General features: G+C 45.1%; 1 protein-coding gene across 3 annotated transcripts in view; it reads right to left on the reverse strand.

Moving 5' to 3' along the window:
* cux2b (cut-like homeobox 2b) overlaps positions 1-24,830 on the reverse strand; it is a 350,318-nt gene that overhangs the window by 168,664 nt on the left and 156,824 nt on the right. For all 3 annotated transcript variants that reach the window (XM_078227452.1, XM_078227450.1, XM_078227451.1), the window contains exons 2-3: positions 15,272-15,382; positions 3,156-3,203 (exon numbers count right to left, since the gene is read on the reverse strand). In XM_078227452.1, the coding sequence (XP_078083578.1) occupies positions 3,156-3,203; positions 15,272-15,382 (159 nt within the window). The remainder of the gene's footprint in view (positions 1-3,155; positions 3,204-15,271; positions 15,383-24,830) is intronic.

Here is a 24,830-nt window from a genome sequence, read left to right on the forward strand (position 1 = left end):
CATTAAAAAGGGAAGAGGCGAGAGCTTTGAGAAGCAATAAAATAGGAAAAGGATGGGTAAAAATGGGCCAGGGCCACAGAGAAAGCAGCTGGAAGGAATGGCAGAGATGTCTGCAAAATATATGGCCTCAGATCGAACAGAGAAAAGGTGAGAATGGTACTGGAAGAACTGTCCAAGAAAGGTACAATACAGCCACAACAAAGTTTCAAAAGAAAACTATATTTGAATAGTTAATGGGAATTAAAGTGATAAAATAACCAGGGCTGGTTGGTTGGTATAGTCCCAGAACATGGAGCAAGATTTTGGTAGGGGAGTTGTTTGGGAGGTGGAATAGCAGCAGCATGATTCATCATTTTCCAAAACTCTTTGGAAACACTGAAGTGCAACAGAAAGCCCGATGGGTTATAAATGTTACACCTCCTCCCCCACCCCAATCCAAAATACAGAAATGGATAGACCATAAAAGTACATTCTGGCCTCAATGATGGGTATGATTCCAGAGTCCATACTGTGGAATGAAATCAGAAACCACTTAGGTTACGGCCAGCATGGATTTGCCAATGGCCAGAGGTGTTTGATTCATTCGATTTTTTTGGGGGGAGAATAACACAAATAAAAGGGAATGGAAAGGAATGGATATTGTACACATGAATTTTCAGATGGTATCTGACAAGGCATTATAAAGGGGTTTCAAAATAAGACATGGTATTAAAGGAAATGCAACAGCATAGATAAGAATCATGAGAATGTTGAAGAAGAAATGTCTACGAAGAAATTTTACATAAAAAATGAAGAAGGTTTAATATCGTTAAAAAAAACAAACAAACCTTAAAATTCTTCCTGCTGCCAGACAGTGCACTGCAGCTTTGAAATATTTCATTATGAAGTATCTTTAAAGGGTCCACAGATTTCCTGATTTGATTTTTGGGAGGAAGAACAGAAGCTATAGACTGGATGTTTACAGGAGTCAGGCCCACCACCCACGAAAAGGAGTCCAGAGGCAGCAATAAGGGCCCAGGCCCTTCAGCCCCATTACAATAAAGTAAACAAAGCAAAACACAGCCCTCAATCCCCCCACACACACACAGTTCACATGCCCCATCTCTGCTAATTCACCCTAACTCGTATCCCTCCATCCACCCCACCGTGACACCTACAATGCCCATTCTCCCACTGTACTCCATACAGATCCAATGAACCCAAAAGTAACAATAGTGTGGAAAGCTTTTTAAAAAACCATAACTTTCTACTTTCTTTAAAAAAATTGCTTTTACTACCGCAAGTGTCAATCAGCTAAACCATTTAAGTATCAACAGCAGAAACTGCAAGCACTCTATGTTGTGCAAATAAACATTGTACGATTGAGAAAACAGATCATAGAGGAAGAGTTGTCAGGGCTGTTTTCGCTTGGGCACAGCTGTTTTAACTGGAATAAGGAACAAGCCGCCATTTGTGAAGTTCTGCGGATCTCCCTGACTCTACAAAAATCCAGCCCAATATCCATTGCCACCAGTGTTGTCAGGTACCCATGATGGAACACCATATCGCACTGAAAGCTTTCACGGCATACAATTTGTGAACCAAAAATACAATACTGTGCTCAAAAAGCTGGGACAAATACAGTAACTCATTCATCAGAGGTGCCTCCGTAAGAAAAATGATCATGTTTCAAACATTTGGATTCGTTCTCCATCCCCAACCCAAAACTAATTTTTGCATTTGCAACAGCTACAGCAAGCAAGAGGAAAAACCAGAATAAAGGCAGATAGGTGAAAAAACCTAGATCAAAATCACAAACAACAGCAACATTGCTGGGTTATAATGGTCAAAACACCTGAGGCAAGATTCAGCCAATCAACAGTTACAAATGTGAATTAAGGACCAAGTGAAAGAGTGATTTGAGAGAGGGAATTGTGATATTTATTAGAGGTCGTCTTGGATATGATCTTAAAGACTCGGTAGGATCAGTCTAACAATAGGGACACGTACCTGGAACAGATAATGAGGCTGTCAGGTCTAAAGAAGAGTTAAAATACGAGAGCAAGTAATAGGGTCGGGAGAAGTATCTGGGTGGAGTACAGACTTGATTCCATAGTAAGATTGGATGAGGACTTTTTTTAAAATTCAGTTACGGGATGTGGGTATCCCTGGCAGGGCCAGCATTTATCACCCATATCTAATTGCCCTTAAGGAGGTGGTGGAGAGCTATCTTCTTGAATACCACCGAGCATCTTGTTAGGCTATTTCACAGGTTTGTTACGAGTCTCCTCCATTGTTGTAGATCTGGGGTCACATATGGTCAGACCAGGTAAAGACAGCAGATTCCCTTCACCAAAGGACATTACTGAACCAGTTGGGGTTTTAAACAATGGGGAAAATTTAAGTTCCCCAGCCGCTGTGGTGGGATTTGAACTTGTCACTGGATCATTCGCCCAGGCCTCAGGATTCCTAGGCCAGTAACATAAGCACTGTGCTCACGTATCCCAATTCCTTTTCAAAGCAACATCATTTTGTTGAGCATACACCTATGTAAAAGCTTACTTTTGGCAAAAAGAAACTTCTGAAAAGACAATGGAATTACTTCAGGGCACCTTGCCAAACAGACCTTCACTTTAGGGCGGCACGGTAGCACAGTGGAGGGCGGCACGGTAGCACAGTGGTTAGCACTGCTGCTTCACAGCTCCAGGGACCTGGGTTCGATTCCCGGCTTGGGTCACTGTCTGTGTGGAGTTTGCACATTCTCTCCGTGTCTGCATGGGATTCCTCCGGGTGCTCCGGTTTCCTCCCACAGTCCAAAGATGTGCGGGTTAGGTTGATTGGCCATGCTAAATTGCCCCTTAGTATCCCAGGATGCGTAGGTTAGAGAGATTAGCGGGGTAAATATGTGGGGTTACAGGGATGGGGTTTGGGTGGGGCTGTCAGTGCAGACTTGATGGCCTGAATGGCCTCCTTCTTGCACGGTAGGGATTCTATGATTATATATATTTTTTAATGCATTCATGGGATATGGACGTTGCCGCTCGGTCAGCATTTACTGCCCATCCCCCACACGAAGGTGGGGGTGGCCATCTTGAACCACTGCACCCCGAGGAATGTAAAGGAATAAAACATTTTTTGTTACTATGAACATTTAAAATATCTTGAAATAAACTTACCTCGGCCTGGAAGCTCTTTAGGAGAGGTGCCACCATTTCTCTAATCTCCTGAAATAAAATTGTACAGTTTAACGATTAAGAATTAAACTTGCAACCATGCTCGCTGCACAAATCCACGCTTAAAACAAAGTCATTCTGGACCAAATCTTTTACAAAATACGTTTGGGCCAGTGCTGTGAGTGTCAGCAATTGTCCTCATTGTAAACTTAAGGGCCTTAAGCCCGAGTCAAAAACAGCATTGTAGCTCTATCCCTCAAACTCTAGGTTAAATAAAGTGAGGAGATAGACCTATATGGGTACGATACCGACTGATCCTTCTCTTTTGATCGTGAGGAGGGGAAAGTCATAGAGTCAAACCGGTACCTCATCCTGTCAGGAACGGGCGCCATTTTTGATGAAAGCAGACTGCTTGATAGTTGCTGAAGCAGGAAGTAAACTCTGCATCGACAGCACAGCAATGCCTACCACCATGTGAGTCATTGGCATTGTACTGAAGGTCAAAAATATTGCTGGCAGCACAGAAAGGAACTGTGGGAAATTTAATGGGAAATGAGTCGTTTTTAAAAACTATTTTCTACATGACATTTGTGCCATTCCATGGAAATATCCTTTTTTGGTGGGATCGTCAGAACAGAACAGATATACATCAGTGAATTAATAAAGTTTCATATTGGCTACCCAAATTAAGACAGGCACACAGTATATGCGACCCAACATTCATATACGGGATAAAGCAGGAAAGTGGAGTTGAAGATTATCATATCAGATCAATCATGATCTCATTGAATGGCAGAGCAGACTCGATGGGCTGAATGGCCCACTCGTGCTCCTACGTCTTAAGGTCCTTTGGGTAAGTTTTCCGGTTCCGTCCGCCGCAATAATCACCGTGGGAGGGACAAACAATTTGACGGACCACTACCTAACAACAAGGAGCCTCCTCTCCCTCCCCACTCCCCCCATTCGAAAATTCGACAGGGTTTTATTTTTCAAGATCCTCATGTGGCTGAATACCAGTGGAGGCTGAATGAAGCCTCAATTGGGGCAGGAAGACCATCCATGAACCTTCTGGCCACAGACTTACTCAAGGCATAGATGGAAAGGTAGTAGGGTCCCAGCCCACACACTACAGCCCAATTAAATACCTCCTGTGCCTCCAAACCCACCTGAGAGTGGGCATTAAATTCTGCCCGGATTGAGAGATGCGTGAATGTTGCCTGGATTGATTTTCTGAGCCAAGATCCTTTCTCACTCATATCATTTTTATTATCAAGGCTACCCCTTCTCCTTTTCCATTCTGTCTCCCTTTTTGAAGAGTCGTATGGTCCTAGAATATTTATTTCCCAACCTTGGTCACCTTGTAATCATGTCCCTGTAATTTGTGTCAATAGTTCTCTACCTTATTATAGATGCTCTGCACATTCAGATAAAGTAGGTACAATTTTATTTTTCTACTACTATTCTCTGCATGAACCTTAGCTCTGTCCCTGTCAGCTCATTTTCACCCACTTTATTTTTTTCTCAACAACTATCTTTGGATTTCTAAATCTTCCTAACCCAAGCTCTCCTATTAGTTTAAATCCATTTTCTCCTTCTCTGGCCATATTTGCTGGTGCACTCTTACATGTGCACCCACTGTCCCTTCCTGCCACAAACTGGTTACCATTACCACATTGCTACCTGGCACCATTCATTTCTCTTTAACTTTCTGCATCCCTCTATGTGTGAACCCTCTCCCTCTACTATTTATATTAAAGCCCACTCAGCAGCCCCAGCTACACAGCTCACAAGGATAGAACCATAGAAAAAATTACAGCTCAGAAACAGGCCTTTTGGCCCTTCTTGTCTGTGCCGAACCATTTTATGCCTAGTCCCACTGACCTGCACTTGGACCATATCCCTCCACACCCCTCTCATCCATGAACCCGTCCAAGTTTTTCTTAAATGTTAAAAGTGACCCCGCATTTACCACTTTATCCGGCAGCTCATTCCACACTCCTACCACTCTCTGCGTGAAGAAGCCCCCCCTAATATTCCCTTTAAACTTTTCTCCTTTCACCCTTAACCCATGCCCTCTGGTTTTTTTCTCCCCTAGCCTTAGTGGAAAAAGCCTGCTTGCATTCACTCTATACCCATCAAAATCTTATACACCTCTATCAAATCTCCCCTCATTCTTCTACGCTCCAGGGAATAAAGTCCCAACCTATTCAATCACTCTCTGTAACTCAGCTTCTCAAGTCCCGGCAACACTGGATACTGGTACCAACCCGATTCAGGTGAAGTGGGGGAGGGGACCGAGTGTAGGGTAACAAAGTTTGTGGATGACACAAAGATGAGTGGGAAAGTGAATTGCGTGGAGGATGCGGAAAGTCTGCAGAGAGATTTGGATAGGCTGAGCGAGTGGGCGAGGATCTGGCAGATGGACTATAACGTTGACAAGTGTGAGGTTATCCACTTTGGAAGGAATAATAGTAAAATGGACTATTATTTAAATGGTGAAAAATTACAACATGCTACTATGCAGAGGGACCTGGAGGTCCTTGTGCATGAATCGCAAAAACTCAATTTGCAGGTGCAGCAGGTGATCAAGAAGGCAAATGGAATGTTGGCCTTTATCGCGAAGGGGATGGAGTATAAAAGCAGGAAGGTCTTGCTGCAATTGTACAAGGTACTGGTGAGGCCGCATCTAGAGTACTGTGTGCAATTTTGGTCCCCTTATTTGCGGAAGGATGTATTGGCCTTGGAGGGAGTACAGAGAAGGTTCACCAGGTTGATACCGGAGATGAGGGGGTTAGCTTATGAGGAGAGATTGAGTAGATTGGGCCTGTACTCGTTGGAGTTTAGAAGGCTCAGGGGAGATCTTCATAGATTCATAGAACCCTACAGTTATAGAGACTTATAAGATAATGAAGGGGCTAGACAGGGTAGAGGCAGAGAGATTCTTTCCACTTAGAAAGGAAACAAGAACTAGAGGACACAGCCTCAAAATAAGGGGGAGTCAGTTTAGAACAGAGTTGAGGAGGAACTTCTTCTCTCAGAGGGTAGTGAATCTCTGGAATTCTCTGCCCATTGAAGCAGTGGAGGCTATCTTGTTAAATATGTTTAAGTCACAGGTAGATAGATTTCTGATCAATAAGGGAATTAAGGGCTATGGTGAGCGGGCGGGTAAGTGGAACTAAACCACTATCAGATCAGCCATGATCTTATTGAATGGCGGAACAGGCTCGAGGGGCTAGATGGCCCACTCCTGCTCCTATTTCTTATGTTCTTATGTTCTTAGGCTGGATGGCTATTTGTCAGTCACAATGAGCTTGTTTCCGTGCTGGGAACTTCCATGATTCCATGCATGAAAACAGATAATATGAGAAACACTCAGCAAGTCAGGCAGCAACTGTAGAGAAAGAAACAGACAGAGGTTCCTGGGAGCTATAGCAATGGTACAAACCTTCTGAATAATATCAAAGTCGATGACTTTTCACTTCAACTGGAAAAAGTTAGAAATGGACCAGATTTCATGGCTTGGGTCACTGTCCATGCGGAGTCTGCACATTCTCCCCGTGTCTGCGTGGGTTTCCTCTCGGTGCTTCGGTTTCCTACCACAGGTGAATTGGCCATGCTAAATTCCCCCTCAGTGTACCCGAACAGATGCCGGAGTGTGGTGACTAGGGAATTTTCACAGTAATTTTGTTACAGTGTTAATGTAAGCCTACTTATGACACTAATAAAAATAAATAAATCCCCACAGCGCAGAAAGAGGCCATTCTGCCCATTGAGTCTGAACCGACTCTCCGACAGAGCATCCCACCCAGGCCCAACCCCGCCCTATCATCATGACCCCATGTATTTATCCCCCTACCCTACACAGCTTTGGACACTAAGTGGCAATTTAGCATGGCCAATCCACCTAACCTGCACATCTTTGGACTGTGGGAGGAAACTGGTGCACCCGGAGGAAACCCACACAGACACGGGGAGAAAGTATAAACTCCACACAATCACCCAGGCTGGAACTGAACCCGGGTTCCTGGTGCTGAGAGGCAGCAGTGCTAACCATTGTGCCACCGTACGTCCAATGCAACTACACCCAAACGTTTAAGTACGTACAAAGGCAGGGAAAGGAGGGAAGGGAGGAAAAAAAACAAAACAGAAGGTCTGTGATAGGGTGACAGGTAGGAGGGATTAAATTACAAAAACATAGCGGAGAAATCAGAAATAGAGAGTGGTAACAGGACCAGTAAAGAAAGGAGGTGTAAATTGCAACAGCAGAATTATTACCAGCACTTACTGTCTGAAAAATGGGAGCAGTAATTATGATCAACGGCTCATTCAAAAAAGGTGTTAGCACTCAAACTTTGATTGAACTTCATTGGAATGGTGCAGGAGAACAAGGATCGAGAGTTCCCTCCGTCCACAACTGAGCCACAGAGCATTTGCAACATTTTCTGATTTTATCACACATTCTCAGCATCTGCAGCATTTTGCTTTCGCTATCAGTTTTTAATGAACTGGCGCTTAGGGGGGGGTGGAGAGCACGTGAACTGTTGAGTCGGACAGTGACAAAAGGCAAGGTTGACGGATTCAGCAGCAGATGGACCGAGCAGAAACAGAGGTGGATATCGGCAATCTGGAAAGGATGTGGGGTCAGAAACACCGCTGAGGTTTGAACAGCGGGGGGGTGGTGGTGGTGGTGTCGAAGGTGATTAGGACATCTGAAAAAATGCATTAAAAGAAATCTCCTGTTTGTTGGTTGACAGACCACCTCTACTCATGCCCGCTACATACACCAGGGGTCGAGTTAAATATCCTGTTCAATTTAAATCAACAATAAAGGAAGATCTGCTTAAGAGAGCAGGATAACTCATGACAGGCAGGAGAGGAGGGTAGGGGGAATATAAAACCACTATATACTGCTTTGAATTATGAGCTTTAGATCAATAGATCCATCACATTCAGTAGCAGAAACACACACAAGTCTGACGAAAATGACTTTTGACAATTCTTTCTTCTCCTTGTCAGAGCTATGGATCAAAACAGGTGGATGGGGGAGGCAGAAGAATGGCGAATAGGAACATAGGAATTAGGAGCGGGAGTAGGCAATTCAACCCTTCGAGGCAGCTCCGCCATTTAACACGATCATGGCTAAGCTTATCCTGGTCTCAATTCCACTTTCCTGCCTGCTCCCCATAGCCCTTTATCCTGCCTTTCATCAGAAACATATCTATTTCTGATATGACAGGAGAACAGGTGCCACAGTGTGGGACAAGGACAGTCAAAGTGCATTAGAAGTTGGGGTCTGGCCTCCAAAACGGATAATGAAGCCCAAGTTCCTAATACTAACATCAAACGTCCTGAGCTGAAAACGCAACTGTATCATCGCAGCAAATCCGACTCATATTTAGCTTGTTCCATTAGTGATGGTGAGACCACTTCAAACTTTACCAGCCATGACTCTCAAATTCATTGTACAGAGGAGGAGAATAATGTGAATTAAAATGATTTCTCTGTGGATATACGAAGTGTAATGCACTGTAGTGCACACTGTGGTCAGGATTTAGTTCCAGCAACAATGGCTCCCCCCCACAACACCAACTGAACAACTGGTGGGGACCCCCCTTTAATCCCACGGGGAAGGCCCAGTGCAATTCAAGGCTTCTCAGGCACTTAACTGGCCACCATCGGGCCTTCCCTACAGTCAAGTCCCCAGTGGAAATCCTGTCCTCGGGACCAGCAGCTCTCCACTGCCAACAGCACCACCTGGAGGCCGTGGGGTGTCGGGGTGGGGCGGGAATCAGAGGTGGAGGGGGGCACTTTTGCCACACCTCCTCCCTAATGCTGGTCCCTTGATCGGCCGCTGAGTGCCCGTCAACAAGGGTCTCCCTCCAACGAGGGAATCGCAGAGTTTGTGGAGCGGGCTTTGGAATGCACGGGAAAGCCTTACGTGTCCCGTCAAATCCTTGAGCCACCACAAACCTCTGGTGGGTGCAGGGATAATTGGTGTCAAGTGGTTCATTAATGAACCTAATTGACATCCTGCCACCGGAAGGCGAGATTTCCTCGTCATGCCCTTTTCGCTCCCCAACCTAAGTGCGGACGGTTTTCTCGATGCTGGGAATCTGACGTGGGCACTCCTGCCGATTCTCCTGGACTCCCACCATCATGCCTTCTTCAGCAGCTCCACTAGATTCTCCCTTTCCCTCTCCTTCCAAGGAACTTTGTAATAATATTCCACATGGCCTGCATATAGAATCATAGAATCCCTACAGTGCAGAAGGAGGCCATTCAGCCCATTGAGTCTGCACCGACCACAATCCCACCCAGGCCCTATTCCCGTAACTCCATATATTTACCCTGCTAATCCCCTGACACTAAGGTCAATTTAGCATGGCCAATCAACCTAACTTGCACATCTTTGGAATGTGGGGGGAAACTGGAGAAACCCACGCAGACACAGGGAGAATGTGCAAACTCCACACAGACAGTTACCCAAGGCTGGAATTGAACCCAAGTCCCTGGCGTTGTGAGGCAACAGTGCTAACCACTGTGCCACCGTGCCGCCCCATTAAACACTAACGGGACATCAAACAGAAGGAAGCCTTGGAAATCTTTGGAAATTGGCAGAACACAGAATAATTTGGTCTGTTCTCCTTAAAACAAATTTAATTATTAACAATCATGCTCAACCTGTGCTGTGAGGTCCTCTGTTCCACAGCTCACCTCTATGCAATCCATCGAAGGGAACAGAATAGAAACTCTGCAGGTTTTCAGGCTCAAGCCACTAGTTGTGCTGACCTCTGATCAGCAGAGGATTAACTGCACACTTCCAACCTGTGCAATGGTCTTGGATTGTTTCTCCAGTACAAGAGTAATTTCCAGAATTTGTCTTTTAACTGTTCATTTTGAAACATTTACTGTCTATACAAATAAATCTTCCTTTCACACAATAACAAAGAACTTGTTCAAAAACCAATTTCTGAAAAAAATGACCAGCAAAAATTGACTTTGCACATCCTCCCTCTTCAACTCTCCAATTCAGCAAAACAAAAAGATCTGGGCCGGTTTTATGTAGCCGTCACAGTCTGTCGGATTAAAAGCCCCTCCCCAATACAATTCAAGTTGAACTTTTCCTTAAGAGTTGAATCCATGTCTCCACACTTCATCCCCACTCTATAAAACCTTTTAGCCAATGGAAAAAAAACACAAACAAAAAACTTTTGTAACCAATCCACCGCTTAAAGTATTTCAGCAGCTCCTCAATACAGGCACGCAGCCCCGGTTAAGAAATAGAGACAGTGAGTTCTACTTTAAAATGCAGCAGATTCACATGTGGAATGGCTGCTCCATACAGCTCACTCATTCATGTCCTTTCATCGCCACTTGCACAATCCAATCGCTTTGCAGTGCACAATAATTTGGTTCATTCCATCTACTGTGCCTTTTAGACGGGGATCAAATTAAACAAGCCTTCTGCTTCATCAGGGTGTTCCGTGGAATTATTTTCAAACCTGGTCTAAGTGTCCGAAACCACACTCACCACAAAGAAACATTGTGAAGTCCACAAGTTCCACAATTCCAGCTTTTCACTCCCACACAGGATTTTCAGTTGCCATCACAAAACAATGATGCAACGTAAAAACATTAAAGTTAAAGTTTAAAGTAAAGTTTATTTGTTTATTAGTCATAAGTGGGCTCACACTAATACTGTAATGAAGTGATTGTGAAAATGCCCTAGTCACTACACTCCGGCGCCTGTTCGGGTACACTGAGGGAGAATTTAGCACGGCCAATGCACCTAACCAGCACATCTTTCAGATTGTGGGAGGAAACCAGAGCACCTGGAGGAAACCCACAGAGACATGGGGAGAACGCGCAGACTCCACACGGACAGTGACCCAAGCCGGGAATCAAGGTCCCTGGCGCTGTGAGGCGGCAGTGCCAACCACTGTGCCAGCGTGCCGCCCTCCTTTGTGATGCAATAAACAATCTCCCAAAGGAGCTCCAACATTAACATCAGGCTACAGTGGCCAAGGGATATGAGGAGCTCAGCACTCTAATGGCAGATTGGAACAAAACAGAAACATGGTTAGAGCTCATTTGTTCTCCTAACATCTTCTCTCCTTCTGAAGCTCTTGTGAGCTGGCAACAAAAGTCATCGATTCCAAAAAATGACAACTGGCCTTTGTCTTATTATTTGCTCATGGGGTGTGGGCATCGCTGGCTGGGCCAGCATTCATTGCCTGAGGGCAGTTAAGAGTCATTGTTGTGGGTCTGGAGTCACATGTAGGCCAGACCAGGTAAGGATGGCAAATTTCCTTCCCTGAAGGACATCGGTTTATGACAATCGACAATGATTTCATGATCATCATTCAACTTTTAATTCCAGATATGTATTGAATTCAAATTTCTGCAGCAGTGGGATTTGAACCCAGACTCCTTAGAGCATTACACTGGCTCTCTAGATTACTAGTCCAGTGACAATACCATTACATCACGGCCTCCCCTCCACTGTCTGCACATGGCCTTGCACATCACTGCCGAAAGCCTCACCTTTCAAAAATATTATAAGTAAGTGTCCACTCTCACTAGAATAAGCAGGATTAAAGTGAATCCATCCAAAAATGTAAATGAATCACAGTATGGACTATTCTTCTTTACAATGTTAACAAGGAGGGGAAGATGGTTTGGGTTGTCAACACCAGTATCTCAGTGGGTCAGTTGGTTAAATATAATTGAGCCATATAGGAAGGTGACGGTTCAATTCCGGGTCAATGTTGTTAACTGATCCCAGGCAGGGTAACAGGAGAGGCACTGCACATGGCCTTAGTTAGAAACATAGAACATAGAAAACTACAGCACAAAACAGGCCCTTCGGCCCCACAAGTTGTGCCGAACATATCCCTACCTTCTAGACCTACCTATAACCCTCCATCCTATTAAGTCCCATGTACTCATCCAGGAGTCTCTTCAAAGACCCTATTGAGTTTGCCTCCACCACCACTGACGGCAGCCGATTCCACTCACACATGTCACATGTCTCTGGCATCACCTGACATAGAACTGAGCTATGCGGTTATGGTGAAACATGCGCTCGCAGTCATGTGGGCTTGTGAGAAATTCTCCGACTGTATCATCAGACTAAAAATAATAATCGAAACGGACCATGAACCGTTAGTCTCAGTATTGGATGAAAAGGAACTCGCCTCTATGCCCCGGACAATCCCGAGATTCTGCTTGAGGTTAATGCACTTTGCCTATGAAAGTCTATTTCCAAGACGAGCTACAAATTGACTGCGGACACACTGTCCAGTGCCACTGTCAACCATCCTGCACCACAGGGTATCAACCCACTCAACGAGTCCTGTTCTCAGTTTGTGGCAGCACAATTGCCAGCGAGCTCAAAGCTGTGACAACAAATACCCCGAGAGCAGCAGCAGGAATGAAGACTGCACCCGTCAATGCTGCTTGCAAGTATGGCCGCAGCAATGTCCCGGTGGAACAGTGATGAAAACATAGAGCAAACAAAGGAAGCACTTTGCCATAATTGATGATCTGCCGGTGTACAATGAGAGGATGGTTATTCCGGTCTCACTCCAACCAGGGATTCGAGAAATAATTCACCAGGGCCGTATGGACAACACAGAATGCAGAGCCCAAGCCCCAGTCTGCAGTGTGCTGGCCGGGTTATTGAGATCCATAGAAGAAATTATTTCTCGGTGCCAGGTGCGCACAACTAGTGCACAGACCAACCAAAGAGAACCCCCTATCCCAACACAATTCCCTATTGGACCGTGGGAATGTCTGGGGATGGACCTGTATATGTACAATGAGAAATCTTTCCTTATAATCGTCAATTACTTCTCCAGGTGGATTGAGGTGAAACATTTAGATACTATGACCAGCGAGTCGGTCATTTGGCTGTTGAAAGAAATCTTTGCGACACATGGCACTCTGGACCTGCCACCAATCCGACACCAGCTCGGAATTCCAAACAACAACTATTTTACCCATTTCGCCGAGAACTACAGATCCCTACAGCTTGCCAGTTCCCCCGAGGTATTCCCAATCCAATGGCAAGGCAGAAAGAGTTGTCTGCACTAGCAAAACCCTCTTAAGGAAGAACGATGATTTTCCAAAGGCATTTTGAACCTACAAGTCTACTCCACTACAATGTGGGTCGGCACCACCTGAACTGCTGATGGGTACAAAGTTTCAAACACATCCCACCCAAGAAATTAATGCCAGGGTTAGAATATTGAGACAATCAGAGAGTTCAGGACAGAGGGCAGTCCTACAGGAATCAACCGGCTTCCAATTATAACTGGAGGTACCTGCCCAAGTTGAAGGAAGGGGACAAAATATGGATAAGAACATAGAACATAGAACATTACAGCACAGAACAGGCCCTTCGGCCCACGATGTTGTGCCGACCTTCATCTGAAACCAAGATCAAGCTATCCCACTCCCTACCATCCTGGTGTGCTCCATGTGCCTATCCAATAACCGCTTAAATGTTCCTAAAGTGTCTGACTCCACTATCACTGCAGGCAGTCCATTCCACACCCCAACCACTCTCTGCGTGAAGAACCTACCTCTGATATCCTTCCTATATCTCCCACCATGAACCCTATAGTTATGCCCCCTTGTAATAGCTCCATCCACCCGAGGAAATAGTCTTTGAACGTTCACTCGATCTATCCCCTTCATCATTTTATAAACCTCTATTAAGTCTCCCCTCAATCTCCTCCGCTCCAGAGAGAACAGCCCCAGCTCCCTCAACCTTTCCTCATAAGACCGACACTCCAAACCAGAGACCCAGACAGGAGAGGAGTCATTGTCCAAAGGCATAACAAATCAACAACAACCTTATTTAATACACCCCTGACGACACAATAAAGAAGGTACGGGAGAAATCATATCCACATTCCCCAAGAAAACATGTCATACAATTGGAAAAACCAAATGCTGAGCCCCAACTTGACAATGGACCAGAAACTGCAACTCTTACCAAAGACCAATCAAGTCCAAGAAAAGATGTCCAAAGAGAAACGACTGATCTTTCAAGTCTAACGAGACCACAATCAGGAAAAGTTGTGAAACTTCCTGATCAACCGAACCTATGAAGTCAGGGACTCAGAGGAAAGGGAGGGGTGGGAGGGGGCGGGGGTGGGGGGGGGGGGGGGGGGGGCAGGATGAGGGGGTGATGTAGTATAAGGGCAATCAGGGTTGAAAGGGTTAAATTGTGGGATTGGAGAAATAGTTCCGCCCACATGATGGTGTTAAGAGACACATGACCAAAAATAGAAAGGGAGAATGCTCGTGGCGTAGACCAAGTTAACACTCAGTCCGATATATTTATAGAGAGTTATGTTTATCCAATAAACCAGTTCTCGCTTGGACATAACCCATGTCTCAGCAAATGTTCCTTAGCCAGTCACAAGCAACACACAACAGAAACCACACTGAAAAAGTCAAGAAAGCAAGATAGCATTAGGATCATAGAGGAAGGGTAACTGAACAATCTTTTAAGTTTAAATTTATTTTATTCATGTCACAAGTTGGTTTACATTAACACTGCAATGAAGTTACTGTGAAAATCCCCTAGTCGCCACACTCCGGCGTCTGTTCGGGTACACTGAGGGAGAATTTAGCATGGTAAATACATCTAACCAGCACATCTTTTGGATTGTGGGAGGAAACTGGAGCACCCAGAGGAAACCCACGCAGACACGTGGGAGAACATGCGAACCCCACACAGTGACCCAAGCCGGGAATCGAACCCTGGTCGCTGGCGCTGTGAGGCAGCCGCGCTAACCACTGTGCCACCGTGCCGCCCTGTGTAGATGAAGTAACGCAGAATGGAACCCCAACACTAAACCTTCAACTGAACAAACCTGGATCTGAATTGACTGGTGATCATTTTAACACCTACTTGCCTATGCGGTTCAGCTGAACACTAAATAAATCCATCTGTTCCTCAGGTTTTTTCTGCTGGAAAGCCACGGTTCGGTCGACCATACTCCAAAACATATCATTAAAAACGACTGAAAATTCAAAGTTCCCATTCCATTTTAGTCTTAAATATAAAGGATTAGCTGGCTAAAAAAAAGAGTAGCACATTATACCTCTGGTACATTTCTTTTGAATTCTCGGCTCAGTTCAATGAGATGTTTGTGAGATTGCTCGCTCTCCTCTTGCCGGGTTGCTAGCTCTGATGCGATGGAGTTTAGCTCCTTCTGTGGACGAGATAAGGAGAGAAGGCAAGTTATTATCAGGGAGGTCAAAAGTCTACTTAAAAGTTTATCACGAGCCGGGTTTTCAACTGCTGTCGACTGCGAGCTGCCAAGAAGGATTAGTGGCGAATGAGAGTATGGGCCACAAGTCAATGAAAGGCTTTTAGATAATCAGATATTTCAGATAATCGATTTTAACCGGCAACAGGTTTTCCACTATTCAGAATTACTAAAGGTTAAAAGGGCTTCAACGATTAAAAGTTAATTGAAATCACTAAAGCCCAGTTCATTGTAACTTTAAAGCACAACATATCAGATATAAAAATTGTTCCCGAACAAGTCTTTCTGAACAAACTTACTACCCTCTTTTTTTTAAGCTCATCCAGTGGGTCAAGGTGATTAAGTCACGAGACTGAAAGTGTTGAATCAACTGACCCCAGCCATTGGCGCTACAATTGGCACCAGTTAGGGAGCAGAAAACCAGGGTTCCTGCTCCAGATTGCAATTCAGTGACCCCAAATTGGAAGGGTGAAGGTGAGGAGAGGAGGGGGCTGCCTTGGCTGGTTGAATCCTTGCCAATACCCACCATCAAGGCTCATGCATGCTCAGGGTGGCTTGAATGAGGTACCCAAGGTCAACTGGCACCCATTAAAGCAACAATGGCCAATCTAGGCTGGTGAGTGAACCACAGGAGTGCCTTCCTTCATCTCCGTGGGCCGCAAGATTGAAAAATCGGGCTTGTTCACTCACCATGTCCCGTGAATAAGATTGAATACATTTGATACGCCAAATATTTCATAATGACAGACAGAAAATGCTTAATCCTTCATATATCAATAAAACTAGTAACTTAAAATGGTAAAAACAAAATAATTATTTATGCTTTTATTGGACGCAGAGGGAGCACACGGCTCTCAGAGTCAATATTTTGTGCAATTAGCACATACCTCTCTTCATGTGCCCTTGCTTTACGAGTCAGTGCAGACTCGATGGGCCAAATGGCTTCTCCTGCGCTGTAGGGATTCTATGAGACGTGCGTATCACTTCAGTTGTACCAGCAGGAAAAACAACTCTGCGGACGGAAGCCAATGGAATGTGGAACTCTGTGCATGGGCAATGGACAACAAAATAACTCATGGGCCGCACTCGGAACCTTGATGGGGCTGCATGTGGGCCCTGGGACGCAGATTGCCCACCACTGCATTAAACTGTATCATACAAGGAATCAACGCTTGCAGGAGAAGTGATGCAGAGATGCCGGCGTTGGACTGGGGTGGGCACAGTAAGAAGTCTCACAACACCAGGTTAAAGTCCAACAGGTTTATTCAGAATCACGAGCTTTTGGAGCACTGCTCCTTCACCAGGTGATGAAGCGCTCCGAAAGCTTGTGATACCAAATAAACCTGTTGGACTTTAACCTGGTGTTGTGACACTTCCTACTGTGCAGGAGAAATGGATGAGGGAGAAAATTGGTGCACAGTGAGTGGGGAGGAAAAAAGCACAGAAACCCACAAATATATGTATTAAAAAACATTATTTTCAGATGAAAATTGTTTATAAATTTCAATGCCACACAATTTAGAAAAAAAAGTCATTCAATCCTTTGTGGTGCTCCCTGGTGAACACCATATTGAAGCATATTGACATTCTAAAATGTTTATATCACATATGAAAATGAATAAATTTGCATTAACTGGTAAACACAGTAGGATCAGGAATTAGATGACAGATTAGATAGTTCAAACCACAGAAACAAGGTGAATTTCAAATTTAACAAAGGAATCAATCAGAAATGGCGATGACAGGAATTTAACAGTTGTAAACTATAGTAGTTCAATTTTCTGTAAATTGCTTTAAAATGTGAATGTTACATATATCCTCATGTTTCTGTTGCTTCAGGAACTATATTAAAAATGTAATTCTTCTTTTGTCAACTTATCACAATTCAGCTCATTTCTTTCAAAGCCTCAATTGTCAGCTGCCTTTCTACATGGTTCAGTTCCCGTTCCATCTCTTTATCCCGGAAGTGACCAGTAAATTGTTTTGTTAAATCAATGACATTATATTGATAACTGACCCAAAGATAGGTTTTGGTCTCAATACCTCTTGCTAATTCTGACCTGTACAGGGACCTCCCGACAGTGCAGAAGGTGGCCCATCGCGCCTGCACCAACAACAATCCCAGCCAGGCCCTATCCCCGGAATCCCACGTATTTACCCTGCTAATCCCCCTGACACTATGGGGCAATTTAGCACGGCCAATCCTCCCTAACCTGTACAGCTTTGGAGTACAATTGAAAAATCTGCAAATTTTGAATCAAAAACAAACAAGCCAAAGAAGTGGATTTATGACAATTGTCTTGTTGCTTGCTGCTGAGTTATAATTTGTTTAGATGAGAAAATGATCAATGTTCTAAATACCACATTATTCCATTAAACAGGAAGCATGTTAGTTTTTATTAGATATATTATAGGGGAGTAGCGCTGGAAGGGAATTAAAAAAAACATAACATTCAGGTTACCCACTACACGCGAGGATCTTTCCTACAAAGATCAATACTCGAGAAACACAGCTTGACAAGAAAGTTTTAAGTCTGTTCATTATATGCCATGGCAACATCGCACACCATGCATCTATTAAGCTATGTATGAAGTTACAAGGTGTGAAATGAATTCAGTTATAGATAATTAGTGGCAGGAAATCAGATGACTAAAAAGAATTAATGAGTAAACTGTATAAAGATGTAAGCCTGGAAGATTAAAAATTAAAATCAGCTTCAAGAATGAGCGATATCAAAAGAAAAATCCTTCAGGAGCTTGCGTGGTGACTCAAGAGGTTTCTCCAATGAGCAGCTGACCCACAAGTCCGAGGTTTGATCCCTGCACAACAGCAACTTTGCTGATCTCAGCCAGGGTCACTTAGAACTGATCTTAATATCCCTGGAATGAAAAACCAAAAATTAAATTCAGTTCATCCCTTCTTAGCAGCGAGCCCCTTGGAAATATACACATGACCATCAGGCTCGATTAATCAGTGGGGTAGTGGTAAGGGCACTAGATCCACGGAATATTACAGTGCAGAAGAGGCCTTTCGGCCCATCAAGTCCGCACCAACACATGAAAGCCCTGACCTGCCTACCTAATCCCACTTGCCAGCACTTGGCGCATAGCTTTGAATGTTATGGCGTGCCAAGTACTCATCCAGGTACTTTTTAAAGGATGGGAGGCACCCCGCCTCCACCACCCTCCCAGGCAGCGCATTCCAGACCCTCACCACCCTCTGGGTAAAAAGGTTTTTCCTCAAATCCCCCCTAAACCTCTCACTTTAACTTGTGTCTGCTCGTAACAGACCCTTCAACTAAGGGGAACGGCTGCTCCCTATCCATCCTGTTCATCCCCGTCATAATCTTGAGCACCTCAATCACCCTCAGTCTTCTCTGCTCCAACGAAAACAATCCAAGCCTATAAAACCTCTCTTCACAAATTAAATGTTCCATCCCGGTGAATCTCCTCTGCACCTCTTCCTGTGCGATCACGTCCTTCCTATAATGTGGCGACCAGAACTGCACACAGTGCTCCAGCTGTGGCCTCACCAAAGTTCTATACAACTCCATCATGACCTCTCTGCTTTTGTAATCTACACACCGATTGATAAAGGTGAGTGAGCCATATGCCTTTTTCACCACCCTATTAACCTGCCTTTTCGCCTTCAGAGATCTATGGACAAACACACCAAGGTCCCTTTGTTCTTCGGAACTTCCCAGTGTCAGACCTGTCATAGTGTACTTCCTTAATAATCCAGAAAACAAGGCCATCGCCCTGGGGACGTGGGCTCAAATCCAATCACGGCAGCTGGTGAAATTTCAATTCAATTCATTAATAAAGCCAATTGATTAATAATTCTGGATTTATAAGCGAGTAACGATGGCAATGAAACAATCAGACTGTTGCAAAAATCATTCTTGCCATTTATCATAGAATCCCTATAGTGCAGAAGGAGGCCATTCAGCCCATTGAGCCCGACAACAATCCCACCCAGGCCCTATCCCCGTAACCCCACGTATTTACCCTGCTAATTCCCCTGATTCTAAGGGGTAATTTAGCATGGCCAATCAACCTAATCCACACATCTTTGGACAGTGGGAGGAAACCGGAGCACCCGGAGGAAACCCACGCAGACACGGGGAGAATGTGAAAACTCCACACAGACGGTGACCCAAGGCTGGAATTGAACCCGGGTCCCCGGCGCTGTGAGGCAGCAGTGTTAACCACCGTGCCACCGTGCTGCCCACAAGCTTAGGGAAGGAAATCTATCGCCCTTACCTGGTCGACATGTGACTTCAGACCCACAAAACCTGGTCGACTCGTAATTGGCCGAGCAATCCACCCAGTTGCACCAAACCGTTACAGAGAAGTCCGAAGGACCGCAGCAGTTCACGGTGCGGCTCCCACCCCCACCTCACCGTGCGGCTCCCACCCCCACCTCACCGTGCGGCTCCCACCCCCACCCCACGGTGCGGCTCCCACCCCCACCCCCACCTCACCGTGCGGCTCCCACCCCCACCTCACGGTGCGGCTCCCACCCCCACCCCCACCTCACGGTGCGGCTCCCACCCCCACCTCACGGTGCGGCTCCCACCACCGCCACCTTCTCACTGGCATTCAGGGATGGGCAACAATTGCCGGTCCTGCCAGTGATGCCCAAATCTCATGAAAGAATTAAAAAGACAGAATTCAGCAGCAGGGTCCGCGCCCCCATGACGGAATCGTTAACTGATAATCCTAATCAAGGCCCACACGCGAGGAATGAGCACTTAATACAGGAGATAGGTGCCCATAAGGCACAACTCCACCACACATTGTGGCCTTGAATGGGCGGGCATGGGGAGCAGATTGTGAACTCCCTTATTCCACACACCCCCCCCCCCCCCCCCCCCCCCCGCAACTACCTTGACTCACAAGGTGGCTGCACAAGTCTTAAAAAATGCTGTTCATTCCTACTGGAAATAGATGGCAACCTATCTACATTCTTTCTTTTTGTGTTGCAACTAATTGCAATCAGCAGCAGATATCTGACACAGTGACAGCATCAGCAAAATTGTTGCTGAGAGTACAGAATCTTTGTCTAAAAATAATCAGACATTCTGTGCACTGCTGTTTGTTATAATGGAAATCGATGCTGGAGGCTTTTGAATTTCATCAATTTATAGATCTCCACTATTCTGCCGAGTGATTGTGTTCTGCACACACTACCAAGGCAGCGCAGGGCACTGTATGATTAAGATAAGCCCAGATTCTATTCAGACATCCCTTATCAGCTCAGCTCCTCTGCAATGCAAAGATGGCTTGAACAACTAAAGATTAGTTCACCAGCAATGATGTCAAATTTAAGGGTATTGATCAATAAATCAAATCAAATAAAATCAATCAGCCAATCAGACGAGCCCAGCAAATGCATTATTACTATTTCCCAAAGGCGGCAGCTAGTGTACGGATTTCATCTAAACAGCACAGCCTGGCGCACTGCCAACTACTCGTCCGTCTAATAGACTCCACAGTAGACAAACACAAACCCAGCAGAACAGCAATAAATTTCTCATCAAATAGCAGATACAGACACGAGATGAACATCTGCTCTGCCTTGACAAAGCTCTTGTGCTCATCTCAAATAAATGGTATCTGCAAACTGTGTCTGACAGACCACCCCAAAGGCAGCCTTGCCTTGGCCAAGGCAGCGCGGAAGAATATTTCAATCAGTTAATTTAAACCGGCCTTTCCCTTCCAAAGATGAGTCAAACTTGGAACAGTAACCAGATCCAGGCAGTCAATAAATAGACCATCTACCGAACCTGTGTCGCTCAGGCAGCTTACACAGACCCTCCTTATAGTTTTTATCAAGCAGTGATGACCTGAAAAGAAACATAGTAATGGGCTTTTAACAATAAGCCCCAACCGCACGACAAAAAACTTTGAACAAATTGTTTCCCACTGCGAATGAACTTGATTGATTAAAGTACCAGTTATTATTAAAGTTGTTCTCTATTAAATCCAGTACAGGTTCAGCCAATGGTATTGTCAAGTCCAGTGTAAACTATCACACTGGTTTTAAAAAATCATCCATCAGAATGTAACTTCCATCCAGATACCGGGCGCATGCAAAACAAGCCTAGATTCATCACTAAACAGTTTGTGTGGAAACATTTTCTACTTTGAGCAAGAAGATAGCATCCCTGTAACTACAGGGCAACTTAAGAAGCAAACCAGCAGTGACCAGAAATCACGGACATGGTGTTTCATGGCAAGACCTCAGAGGAGAAAACCCTCAGTCCTTTTATAGAATCAACAACCCACGTTTCTCCAGCACTGCTTATGGTTCAACATCAACAACACGCAGTGTTTGATTTGCTTAAACAACCCAAGATATGACAAATTGTCAAGAAACAGCAGCAAGATCAGGTCATACGAGAGAACAAGGCGAAACGTCATGTTTCTCGTCAGGGTCAAGATGTTTTGGCAAGGAACAAGATCACAAGTGAAAAGTGGATACCTGCGATGATCTTAGTACAGACAGGACCAGTCTCCTACACTACACAAGGTGCTATAAAATAGGGAAGACATGTGGATCAACTTTTGGCAAAAAGAACCAATCTGGCCAGTATTATTTGCTGGTTCACCTCATTTGAAATTAGCAAACTGAAAGGTTTGACAAGGACTATTTTTGGCAAAGTTACCGAGTAATTAGATAAATCTGAAATCAGAACAGATGTCAATAACTAGATATATTGCAAATTGATGGGAAGGTAGGCTTGAGCGACACCTATAAATTTAAAACCCGAATGTCACGCACATAAACAGTCCAAGTTCCTTTTGTTCTGGCATCACATAAGGACTGGATGAGTTACTGAGGGCTATTAGTGTCCCCAGAAAAAGCATCATAGCTTTTAAGAAACAAGGGTAGAAGTAAAGATCCTTCCCTATTGACTTAAGGACACAATGTGAGCAGAACACAAGGGAAAGATACATCAGTGAGTAATTACCAGCGAGTAAGTCCGCAATTAATTTATTGCCCATCCTTAATTGCCTAATCTATGTTGTGCTACAGTCTTTCAAAACCGCCACTCGCTCACTCACTCACACCTCGGGCGTGGGATGTATGGAGAAAGGTGGGAGTTGCTGGTGTGCTATTAACCAAAGTGGTAACTGCTACCTTCTGTACTACAGCAATGTTTTTATACCTGGGCTGGAGAAATATTGATTTTTAGGTGATGTAGAGATGGTGCAGCAGTAAAATTGAGGATGGTGAGAGCTTCTGCTAAAACTCCAGCCCTATAAGTAGCCGCTGTGATTTCCTACTCATGAATACGTGGTGAACCTGACCTGCCAACTGGAACTGTCCACAGCGGAGTGAGGGGACTCTGCTGACATCTTCGCTGAACCCTGAAGATTCTCTCCCTCTCCTGTCCCTCCATGGCAGTGACAATGGCCCAAGGTCCTATCCCTCCCCTCAACAAGACTCAGACTAGAGATTTGGTGGGCTGTGCTTCAGGCACCATCATCAAGGAACTTGATTAGGAGACTTGAGGAGAACACTCCTGGAGAGAGGGCTTTCTGGGGGGAGGGAGGGGCTTTCGGGGGGCAGGGGGGATTGGGTAGAGGCACTTTTCTGACATTTCGGCAGCCTAGAGATTCCAGCCAGGAAGCGAACAACACACAAGTTCAACAACACCCAAACAGAGCCTCCACTAGGAAGTTGACAACCGACGTCCTCACTTACTAACTGAGCCACCTACCAACCAACTCAAGAACAGCTTCTTCCCTGCTGCCATCAGGCTTTTGAATAGACCTACCACATATTAAGCTGATCTTTCTCTACACTTGAGCTATGACGGTAACACTATATTCTTCACCCTCTCCTTTCCTTCTCTCCTATGTACTCTTTGAATGATATGCTTTGTCTGTATATCGCGCGAGAAACAATACTTTTCACTACATCCCAATAAATGTGACAATAATAAATTTAAGCAAATCAAATCAAGACAAATAAACTAGGGACTAGAGATTTTTGTGTGTGTCACTTGGCCAATGAGGTCAATGATATCAAGAGGTCATAAATATGGGTGGGATTTTCCGGCCGCTCTCGCCCCAAAACTGGAAAATCCCGCCATGGATGATTCCCGTGGCAGGCAGGACAGGAAAATTCTGCCTATAGAATGGGAGGAGGTAGGTTCAAAACTGAGTTGAGGAGGAACTACTTCTCTCAGAGGGTTCAGAGTCCGTGGAACTCGCTGCCCAGAGTGCAGCGGAGGCAGAATCAATTAACAGATTCAAGACAGAGATAGATGTGTTTCTGATGAAAAGCAGGATAAAGGGCTACGGGAGCAGGCAAGAAAGTGGAGTTAAGATCAGCTATAATCATGTTAAATGGCGGAGCAGGCTTGAAGGGCTGAATTGCCAACTCCCACTCCTAGGGCGGCATGGTGGCACAGTGGTTAGCACTGCTGCTTCACAGCGCCAGGGACCCAGGTTCAATTCCCAGCTGGGATCACGGTCTGTGCGGAGTTTGCAAACTCTCCCTGTGTCTGCATGGGTTTCCTCCAGATTCTCCAGTTTCCTCCCACAGTCCGAAAGATGTGTTGGTTAGGTACATTAGCCATGCTAAATTCTTCCTCAGTAGAAATCGTAGAAATCCTACTGTACAGAAAGAGGCCATTCGGCCCATCGAGTCTGCACCGACCACAATCCCACCCAGGCCCTACCCCCATATTCTTACATATTTTACCCGCTAATCCCTCTAATCTACGTATCCCAGGACACTAAGGGGCAATTTTAGCATGGCCAATCAACCTAACCTGCACATCTTTGGACTGTGGGAGGAAACCGGAGCACCCGGAGGAAACCCACGCAGACACGAGGAGAATGTGCAAACTCCACACAGACAGTGACCCAAGCCGGGAATCGAACCCAGGTCCCTGGAGCTGTGAAGCAGCAGTGCTAACCACTGTGCTACCGTGCCGCCCCAGTGTACCCGAACAGGCACCAGAATGTGGCGACTAGGGGATTTTCACAGTAACTTCATTGCAGTGTTAATGTAAACCTACTTGTGACACTAAGAAATAAACTTTTAAACTAATTCCAACATTCCTACGATTGCTACTGTTCAGAACAACAGCAACCATTGGCCGAGTGGCCTGTCAATCAGGATGGACACAGACAATCCAGAATGACAGGTGACTTGGCCAATGAGCACAGGTCGCCCCTGTCAGAACACCGTATGGAGCCCCCGCCCCCATCTCCCAGGACCTGCACATGGAATCATTACCAGCTCAGAGATTCTCAACCAAGTCACACACCATCCCGACTTTAGAAGACCTCTTGCTGAGCTCTGTGAATAGACAGCTTTCAAGAATTGTGTTGTTTGAACTTAAAAATGTGAAAAAGAAAATCACCAGAT

This window comes from Mustelus asterias, chromosome 13 (genome assembly GCF_964213995.1).
Source record: "Mustelus asterias chromosome 13, sMusAst1.hap1.1, whole genome shotgun sequence".
NCBI classification, from domain to species: domain Eukaryota; kingdom Metazoa; phylum Chordata; class Chondrichthyes; order Carcharhiniformes; family Triakidae; genus Mustelus; species Mustelus asterias.